The 10,814-nt window shown below is 38.9% G+C and overlaps 1 protein-coding gene across 1 annotated transcript; it reads right to left on the bottom strand.

Moving 5' to 3' along the window:
* Positions 1-2,038: 2,038 nt before the first annotated feature.
* DEPDC7 (DEP domain containing 7) lies at positions 2,039-8,889 on the bottom strand (the record flags this gene model as incomplete). The annotated part of the gene is made up of 8 exons (XM_009701854.1): positions 2,039-2,366; positions 2,554-2,632; positions 2,733-2,858; positions 3,061-3,203; positions 4,273-4,487; positions 5,307-5,496; positions 6,392-6,522; positions 8,502-8,889. Coding segments are annotated over 8 exons (1,487 nt in total), but the record flags the coding sequence as incomplete, so codon positions are not given.
* Between the last annotated feature and the right edge of the window lie 1,925 nt (positions 8,890-10,814).

The following is a 10,814-nucleotide window of genomic DNA, read 5'->3' as shown; positions in this document are numbered from 1 at the left end:
CTCTGGTAACTAAGCAAGGAGCAGATCCCTACAGCACTCAGAGCTGGGTCCAGAGCAAGAGCTGCACCCCGATAGCCTCTGCCTGGACTTGAACACAGACATAGAGGTGTCTGCCCCTACCAAACTGTGCTTATTTAGATTAAATCCACCCAGCAACCAGGGAGAAGAAGCCATGGCTTTTCGTTGCTGTCCTGCTGGGTTGTGTTCACTTACAGACACCTTATCCAGTTCACGCTGCAACCATCAGTCCCTGCACTCACACTTAAATCTTAGGTACTGTTAGATGAGCTGTTATCACACCCAAGCAGAGGAAAGGTCATGCTAGCCCTGCCTTGTACCCATCAGCAAATCCTCCTGATCCTGGTTCTTCTCTGCAGACTGCTTTCCAGTACCCTGACAGCAAGCTTGGCACCACAGCCAAACAGTGACTCACAGTGCAGTGATATCTGTAATTCAGAACTCGTACTCCAGCAGGCAATGCCCATAGGCAGGAACTCATTTTCAAGATGGAAATCTCATTCTCTTAGCAGTGATGTTATAGCACATAGAATCAGAAGTTAGAATGGGAATATACTTCTGCTGAAGAGGTAACCAATGTAATAACACAAGTAACTTAAGAAAAATATGATCAGAAATTCTAAGAACAAGAAACTGCCTTTTCATCCCCACATTTTAAAGTGTGAGTTAAGCCACTTTTTTCTGAGAAAGTGCCTCTATAATCAAAAGCTTTCAGTTAAAACCAAGAACTAAAAATAGTAACTACTAAAAAGGGTTACACTTCCCCCATACTGTTAGTTTTCAAGAACTGATTATGTTTTAGAAGTCCTTTCTAATTGACTAGAATAAGCCTCTTACACATTTGTCTTCCATCCCCTGCCAGAATACAGTAGTGCATTGTCCCATGGCACACCAACTCATCATCTCACTTTCAGAGAAAGTACTCTGGAGGAGCAATAACCAGCAGCAACAGACACCAGTAATGACTGAAGAGTTACTTAGTGATGCATTACAGAATAGTCTCAAATAGGATTGCATTTTCAAAAACAGCTCACCCCATCTGTTTGTAACAGTTACTACAACTTTGTTTTCATTATTAAATTACCTTTGATCCCATTTAAACTAGCTTTTTCCCCCTCAAATAAAAGAGAGAGGTCAGACCTCTACTGACACTGCATATGGAACAAAATTTGTCATTTCTTGCAACAGTAACTGTAATGAAGTTTTGCTGGCATCATCCAAAAGATAACTCCACAAGAGTCAAAATTAGATCTCTAATCATGCTATATATTTTCCTGCTTGCAATTGCCTGTGTTGCACAGCTTAGGATTTCCACTGTAGACTAGCCATAGATAAAATATACAGTCATAAGGAAACCCAAAGGCCTTCCATTTGTTCCAACTCTTTTCTAATTACAGCTGGTGACATCCATAAGACTTACAGACAGAGCAGAACACGGCAGGGATGAAGATAACTAGCCATAAACAGTATGTTCTGTGGCAGCCAAAGCCAAACTGACTTAAAAATCCAGAATATCTTCACCATTAACCAGAAGAGTCAATGGGAGTTCAGGGTACAGAGTACGATTCAGCTGCAAGAGTCAGTCATCTTCCCTAGCAACTCCTCAATATGGTGCCATTTTAGCTGAAAACAGCACAGTAATTTGTCATACACATTCACAGTATAGTTAGTTGGCAAGCTTGAAGAAAAGCTGTGGAATAACAAGCAGAAGATGTTATTCATCTCTGTCCATTACACAGCAAGTCAAAGATCAACGCTATATGACAGTTACATAAGGGAAGGCTAATCAGAAAAAAAAACTGTTCAGCATAACATTCATTGCAGGGGCAAAAGGCAGAGATCTTGTTCATGGAGAGGTGTTTCCCATCTCAGTAATTCTGATATTTGAATAGAGTCAATAGACTTGGCTTTAGGTAAGGAAAAGGAAGGATTTTTTTCGTCCAACAGCAATTAAGAATGAGCCAAGCTAAACTATAAGTACAGGCTAAACTTGGGTACCATTGGCTTCGGTAATAATTGTATAAATTCCATCCATTTCCACAAAATAATTTTATTAGATACATGAATACAAAAGACTTACAAATATATTAGTGTTTGCAATGTCAGAGTACAGAAAGTAAACTATATTTAAAGTCACACACACATATTAGTAACTCTGTCTCCAAAATACTGCATAAAGATAGTTGGATTACTACTATGAAACTGACCTAGCAGTCTCTTTCTTTCTTTGGCAGAGAGCTTTGAGTCTTCATCGATAGCTTTCAATAGAGATAACAGCTCTTCTTTTGTGGTCTTCTCTGTATTTGAGCGATACTCTCTTTCATCAAGTTTTTGGCAAAAGGTATAGCCTACAAGGAAACACGAGACATTCAGTTAGTTAACACCACACTCAAGCACCCTTGATATTCTATAGACCCACCCTCCTTTAGAGTCAAATTAGTCATTGTTACAGCAAGTCTTTTTACACCATCTCAGTCCCTTCTATTTCTCATTTGGGTGCATGACAAGGATAAAACGTTCAGTTTAAACTGTTACCTGTTGTCTTACTAGGATCTTGGCCTTTCTGCAAAGCCAGCAGTTTATTGCTCACCATTTTGTGCAGCGTCCCTGGGATCTTGAATAGAACAAGAAGATAGTGAAACAGCAGCTTAGAAAAAGGCAATTCTGCATAAGCATACAATATAACAAAAACCTCCTCATATTCTAGCTCTTACCTTTAGCACATCTTTTTGATGATCCACAAGGAACAAGATCAGGAGGTCAGTTTTCCCTCTAGATAAGGTTTTATTGTTGATAATAGCTTTAGAGAATGTTCTTTTCACAACCATCCTGTTGTCACTCTAAAGAATAATGTGAAACAATGACCAGAAGAGGAGAATTAGTCTCCCCCTATAAGGAGGGCATCACCTTTGCTCTTCTAGAGTCATTACTTTTCCTGCAGTCACATAATTAAGCTACAAATGTGTTCTCTGATCAGTATCTGGGACCTCTAGATTTCCTTAAGTGTAAAGCAACATGCAACAGTTAGTTATACATATTTACCTCCTTCTGTAGTTTGAGCTCGGAATTATGTGCTGCAACAGCCATGAAGTACAGTAGTCTCCTGAACTCCTCCCTGACTTGGCTGTCTAGAAGTTTCAAATAGAGTTGAACAGCTTCTAAAGATTGCTCCATCTTCCCATTCACTGAGGAGAGATAAAGATATCTGTTGCCATATTTATTTAAAGAAATGTTACAATAAAACACCTAAATTAGCCACTGAAGAGACATTCATTTCTCTAAACAGAACTAGTCAAACAAAGCAATTCATTCTCATAAAAATTTCTCAGAGGCTGATGAGAGCTGTTTGCGTGCAATCTGAGAACTGCCCACACCCAGGCTTCTAGTCTGATATTTAAGCAAGCTCACTTTCAATTAAGTTCAATTACAGTTCAGCCATGTTGAACGGAATGTGAAATACTGAAAAAGGAAAATGGTTCTGTTAAGAAAATGAATGACCTCTTGTTGCAGAAATAAAGATCTCCTAAGAAATGAGGACTACATCCTAGATAAATGGGCTAGCTTGATGAATTAATTGCAAACCATTTTGTAGAGCTTCACTAAGTTTTCATTGGCCTTACTATGCAGAATATCCATTTCAGATGTATGAATTATTTAAATGAAGTAGGTTGTACTAGTATCCTCCCTTTATCATGTAGGGAGGAAGAACGGGATATAAATGCAAAATATTCCCACCAACATGGATCAAGAAGAATAATCCAGGCAGAGAAGAATGAAAAATAAGGACAACAGGGACGAGATTATGTTAATTGTGGACTAAAACATCAAAAGCTTTCTAAAATGCTGAATAAACATAAAATTTAAGAAACACATTTCTGTAGAAGAGGGGAGAGTTGTGAATTGGATACAAGTCATCATCACGGCTTTAAGTTTAGACCTTATGGCCTAAATATTAAATATTAGGCCACACTTATATTTAATTTCCCATGGACATTTAATTTCTATGGATACCCACTACTACCAAATTATAGCACTCCAGTTTCATATGGACCATTCTCCTTAGATCTGAACAAAAACTACAGAACTGCATATAGTCAGGACCAAAATTTCAAAGCACAGCCTTCATGACTAGAAATTAAACAAAAACAAAAAAACCCGTGCAGAAGTCAACCTTTAGGTTTGGCTGCTGTAGTAAATACTCAGTTTGTCAGTACATCTCACATAGGCTTAGAAATACAGCTTTATTTTACTTACCTAATAGTTCTGCAATTCCTGAATGAATTTCAGATGCATGGCTTAACAGTGGCTCCTTTTTTTGGCTGTAGTATCTACCAATATTTTCAAACAGCAGTAGTTTCCATGTGTCTGCTTTATCTGGTTGATCAGGCAAGTTCCTGCTAATATCTACCACCATATGATCTGGAAGATACTCTAAGCAATCTATTGCTGCTGAGAGCCATTCATCTGTTCTAGAAAACAGAGTGGTTTAAACTTTGTAGCATTACTTACTGATGCCTTTCAGAGTTGGTTGCATTGTTTTTCAAAGAAAGTAAGTAGATTGTTTTCCCAATCACAGTGAAAACTGTGTGTGTAGGTACTTAAATACACTAGAAATTGACACACACAAAAAGAGATACTTCCTGACACACTCAGGTAGATCATAGCCATATACCTCTTTGTTCTGTATTTAATCAAGATGAAGAATTACTAACCCACACAGGTAAACAGTCATAAGCAGTTAAACCTAAAACTAAAAAGTTAGTAATGTCCTCTACTGTTAGACAAGGACATAATTATTGCTAGATAAACAGAAACATGAACCTTGATCTGATTCAGACTGGTAAAAGTTTTTCAGACTACATTTTTAACTGTATTTATATACAGTTTCAGGCTCAGTGTTCTTGGCTTTTTTAATGTAGTAGGAGAAACTAAACTATTCCCTCACGTAATTTTTTAAGGAAAAAAATTTCAAGATGATAGCAAAATGCTCTATTCCTCTCTCAATGCAGCAAACAACTTCCCCTCTGAATACTATTAAATACTGTCATTGCATTCAAAGTCTGTTCCAGTGTTCAGCAGAAATTGTCTCAGCTACTTCTGGTTTAGAGCTTAGCAATTGTTATTTACCATTTATTCCAGTCAAGTCTAACAGGGAGAAAAGTGCCTACTCACATCCTTTCTGCAGTACTGGAGACTACTACATTTCTACCCAAAGATCAACTGTGCTTTACATTCCTATGAAAGCAGAAAGCTTTTCAAAGCTGCGGAGGTGAGCAATGAATACTCACTGTGAGTCACTAAAAGCCTTGAGAATCTCTCTGTCTAGGTAGTTACTTGTGATGACATATCCAGTTCCCTTCCTTGGTTGTGGAAGCTGAGGTCTGATCTCTTGGTGCTCAAGTAAAGACTCCAGGAGTGGAAGGTCTACAAGCTGCAGTAGACGAGCAATTGTTTGTTCTTGCCATACTTCATTAATAACTGGGAAGGGCGGAATACAAAAAGCATGCGGAGACTCAGCATGTGCAAAAAGAGATATTATGAAAAAGACAACTCCCCTTCCTCCCATCAGTCCTACCTAACAAATTAATTTTACCAAAATAAAGATTGACAGTAGCAGAAAGCATGGCCCTTATCAGCTTTAAGATCCTTTTATCACTGCAAAAGGCAGAAATTAGCCATTTGTTTAGTTAACTACAAGTGTCAAAGAAATGCTTTTTGGATACGTCTGAAGTGCCTTACATTCTTTGTGCTCTAATCTCCAAGCAATCTCTGTTCTAGAAACAGGATTTAAAAAAAGTGTAACAGTGACAATATCTTTATCATAGCTTCCACAATTATGATCTGGCTCCAGTTTTGAGAGTTTCCAATGCATTAGCATTTTTAACCAAAGGAAAAAGCACATAAGATCATAGTTTAGTCTGAGAGAGAACATATGAATTCTCAAGAACAGTTTCATACAATACTGAAGGAGTGCTGCATGGTGTAGACACACAGTTAAAGAGCTAGGGAAGAGTTTTAGCTGACAGTAGACTATTGGTCATGATTAAGTCAAACACACAGTAGTGCAGGTAGTTGAATATTATGAAGAACATTCCTAACTCAAATCAAGCTCTATACAATTGTGTATTCTTCTCCACAAAATTCAATACTGATTTATTTCAACTAGAGATAATAGGTTCTGTCTGACGAAATAAAAAGGTAAAAAGCAAGCCTGCAACAAAAATAATCTGCCTTTGTTATGACACGGTGTTCAAAACAAAATACTATGAGAGTCAGTTTGACTCCCTCCCCAATCTGACAGGCATAAGCCTTTCCAGTCCTATAGTTATTATCTTCTTTTTCCCACAAACAACCGCAACGTTGTCTGGCTTACCTCGACGAGACAAACTATCCGAGATGTTTACTTGAGGGGTATTTGCAGGCTTTAAACTCAGGTTTTCCCAGAGATCCTCCAAGCTTTCAGGTTTGACAGGAGTAGAGTGAAACAGTATGCTCTTCTCATGTCTGAGATTAAAAAAACAGGTTTTATGTATATTTATACCCACATATAGATAATCAAACATATCATGTAACATATAGATATGGATAACTGTCTGAGATCTAAAAAATTTTTTTTCTTCATATAAATATTTACATAATCTCCTGCCCGACACTTTCTCTGCCCAAGACACAGGAAAGTGTATAATACCTTGAAGAATTATTTGTGTGCAACAGTTGCAAGCAAGTGCAGAGTTCCTCTCTTGGAGAATGCTTGTCACAGCCAGCATCAGAAAGCTACCTCAATTACTACAGAGAAAAATCTAGGAAGAGGAAATGGTTAAGGAGGGGAAATTATTTTTTAAAAACTCAAAATTCCTCCCTCAAAACCTCCAGAGTTTTAAGACATTATTCCTGATGGCAAAGTCAGGACAAAAATTTAGAGCTGTTCTTGAAAAACCTAGAAGGTGGTTGCTCCATAGCAACACCATTCCTAAAGTTACGCAGCTTGTTCATGCCGTCAGCTAACAGAAGGCTTCAGAAACGTGTCACCCACTTCCATGTCAGCTGGTTCTTCTCCTAACTGCTTTCATATGTTATTGAGTAGATAGCATAACAACTCCAGCCATAAAAATTACTATTCCTCCAAGCATATTTGTTTAATTTCAACTTCTATAGTGTCCTTGTTTTAGGGCACTTTTGACGTCCACTATCTTTGCTATGTATGTGACAAGCTGCATTTTTATCAATAGATCTGCTCCTTTCACTAAATGAAGAAACGTAGTCCAATGGATCTGTGCCCTGCCCAGAAGAAAAACACCTTCATTCTACACTAATAGAACATGAATAATCTTGTTTCACGACTGTTTGTCCATTATATTCTAAGTCTTGCTTTAACAGCCCTTGTGATGAATATATTTAAATACCACATTTGGTTAAAGCATTTTTCATTTCTCATGAATTCTCCTCTTTCCAAATAAAGACTTGGGACACTTTGCTTTAGCACAGAACAAGAGCTTGTCAGGGGGAAGGGAATCGGGGAGAAGTGGGAGCAAGGAACTATCCATTTTAAATCTCCGATTCTAGAATTTTCTGATTGATTGGGTTGATGCACAGAAGTTCACACTTGCTACTCTCATGAATACATCAATTATATAAGGTATTTTCTTTTTAGGTCAATACTACATGCCACTTTCAGAAGTGTGTATTGCTGAAACTATTGCAATAACTACATAAATGTAGTTTCTTATGAGAATATGTCACAACATGTTCAGAGATGAATACTTGACAAAAACTGTTTAAGAGAAGCTATTTGGCAAAGCGTTATCGACATAGCAGTATGTTTTGTGACAGTTCAGTTAGTACCAGGGTTTTCTTTGTCCACCCCTAAAGAGACAGGGAAACAAAACCTCACCATCGCACTTCCCTCTGGTTCTACAATGGCATGCAATAGGGTAAGAGCATAAGAGCCTGCTACCTAGCCTCAGAACAAGTAATATCTGCATCAAGAAACAGCTGGAAATACTTCAAAAAGCTAAATTTCAAGTGTAGTGAAGCTAAGATGACAAAAAAAGAAAACAATTTTTTACCTGTTTTTTTCCCTGAAAAACCTGAATGGATTCCTGGCTTATGCCAGAGCTAAGAGTGCAGTGACTAAAGACTGTTCCATCGCATGAGCCTGTTTGATGCACCTGAATTCCAGTCGGTTATGTTGGTTTAAAGCCCAATAGATCAGTATCTGCAATGTACTTAATTTCTACCCTCCTACCCCCTTCCCCCAAGGTGATGTGATAAGACACAGAGAACAAGTAACTACACAGGCTGAATTATTTACTCACTTCAAATTGCTGTTTCCTACCTGTCCTCCACCCACAAACATCTGTATACAATCTACTTCTTTCCCCCCAGGTCCTGTAATTGTACAACAGTTTTCCCTTCTCTCTCGCAGAATACATAACATTTTCCTATTGCAAAGAATTCCTTATCTTCATATTCCACATACTAACCTTTGTGGTGTACACTGTCGGTAATCTTTGTCAAGTTCTGTTTGGTTTGAGACATTTGTGAATCTGTAGAGGCTACTGCTACTGTCTTCAAATACAGATCGTTTGTCTTTTCCAAAGACCCTAGTCGAAACAGCCTCAAATACTTTGTAATCCATCAGCGCTTGACATACCCGTACTATTTTAGCACGGGAAATATCAACATCCCCAAAATATTTGTTCTGTAGAAGATGGGCAAAGACAACATCCACCGCATCTGAACCAATAAAACAGTCATGATAGCACTTCAGGTTCTGGCGACGCTTTTTCACTTCCACTTGCGTTTGAAGTGCATTGATAATGCTGCTCCAGACATACGTTGCTCCAAATGGTTTCTGTGCCAAGCTAAAGCCTAAGAACAGAGAAAACACAAAGATTGAATTCATGCTGCAATTAGAAAAGAACTGCTCCTTTTCTGGCTTCCAGCTTGCATTGATCCTGTAAGGATTTAAAAATTTTTGAGACTTACGCTTTGGCTTAGGTTGCTCGTGTATTAACATTTCGTTACTCTTAGCAAGTCTGTCTGCATTGTAGCAATGTACCTCTTTCTGGCAGTTACTCTCATTACATTAGCCTGAAGCTTTGCAACCAAGAGTTTCTACTTTTTCAGCCTGTCGCTTTGACACTATCCTTTTGCATGCTCCTCCATCACCTAATGGTTACACTTTCAGAACCTACTCCTAAGCACACGTGTTCCCATAACCAAGAACTAGCTGTATGTACTTGTAACTCCCCAGTTCCTCTACTCACACTGACAAAACTATACAGCTGGGTAGGGAAGTAGGGATAAAGAGACACATTAGAAGCTTGCTTCCTACAGGACCGTGCATACACACAAGCTACCTAGTACCAGTGCTTAGCATACCACTAACAAGATCAAGAATTCTCTTGAGACACCACTCGCCCAACACTTATCCCGCAGAACAGCCTTCTACCACCACAGCTCCAACTGAGATTTAAGCTGTGTACTCAATGCCACTTCCTTGAGCCAACCACTCTTCCCTCCCCCAATAAAACCACTGAACTATTACTCATTTACTAATCTGATTAAGAACAGCACCCTAGCAGCTAACAGTTTGACCAGAGGCTAGACTCAGCCTCCACAAGGACTTAAAAATACAGAATATACTTATAAAGTTTGCAGGTGGCACCTAACTGGGAAGAGTTCCAGCCACCAGAGAGGCTAGAATTAGAATATATGCTTCTCAGTAAACCAGATGAATAATTTATTAAGAGAGAAAGCAGAGGAAGAGGACAGAAATCAAAAGCTGAAGGACAAAATATGGAATGAGGATTTGGCAGCAATCCTACAGAAAGCCATCTGGGGTTATGACAGACCTCAAACCAAATGAATTAACAGTGTGATGCAGTGTTTAAAAAAAAAAAAAAACACACAACATGCAACTCATTCTGGAACATATTACCATGAACATTTTCCACAGAGATGCAGGAGGTATTTTTTCTGTTCCGTTTAGTCTGAAGTGGCTTTGGTTAGAGAATTGTATTCCAATTTTGGGCACCAGAGTTTCCAGCTGATCTCCATCTACCAGAGAGCCCAGAAACTAGCAAGTTGGCAGGGGGTGGGGGAGAAGTTGAGGGGGAAAACCCAAAACCCCCAAAGGCCCACCATGGAACACAATAGCATTTGAAGGCACCAACACTGTTCTAGAGGACAGCAACAGTTATCTTCAGAGCCATTATTAAACAGACACTTGCTTTCTGGAAAGATTCAGATCAGGGAAAAAAAAAAAAAGTTTTTTAATACAAGGCATTGAACCAGATTAGGTAGCAACCTTCCAGAAACTCCTGCTTCCAAAGCTTCAAAAGTACAAGGCATACAAAGCAGACGCTTGCTGATACTTGGTGACATCTTCAGGTAGGCAGAACAAACAAAACAGAATACAGAATTTCCTTCCAGCCCTACAGCTGACTAGCCTGTTTGGAAGGAAAATAAAAAAAAAAAAACCCAACGCCACCAAACATACATCAACGCTGGTTTCTGTTGCTAAAATAAATATTAATGCATACTACCTGCAAGAATTCCCCTATTAACCCCTGCTTTATCGTCTCTTCCTTCCACACAAGCCTACAAGCTTTTACAAAGTTAGGGTGCTCGAGAGGGGAAAAAAAGCAGAAATTGTTCTCAACAAGTGACCTTTAGCCCTTCACGTTGCATTAGCGAGCCACCTGCTCTTTAACTCGCTTTCAGGACAGAACAGCTGTCCGAGTCTCCCTGCTACTCACCGCCGCCCGCAGCTCCGGGGGCACTTGGCGGGC

Source organism: Cariama cristata, unplaced genomic scaffold, assembly GCF_000690535.1.
Source record: "Cariama cristata isolate BGI_N322 unplaced genomic scaffold, ASM69053v1 scaffold43126, whole genome shotgun sequence".
NCBI classification, from domain to species: domain Eukaryota; kingdom Metazoa; phylum Chordata; class Aves; order Cariamiformes; family Cariamidae; genus Cariama; species Cariama cristata.
The sequence above is the reverse complement of the archived record's forward strand: the minus strand, read 5'-3'. Positions and strand labels throughout refer to the sequence as shown.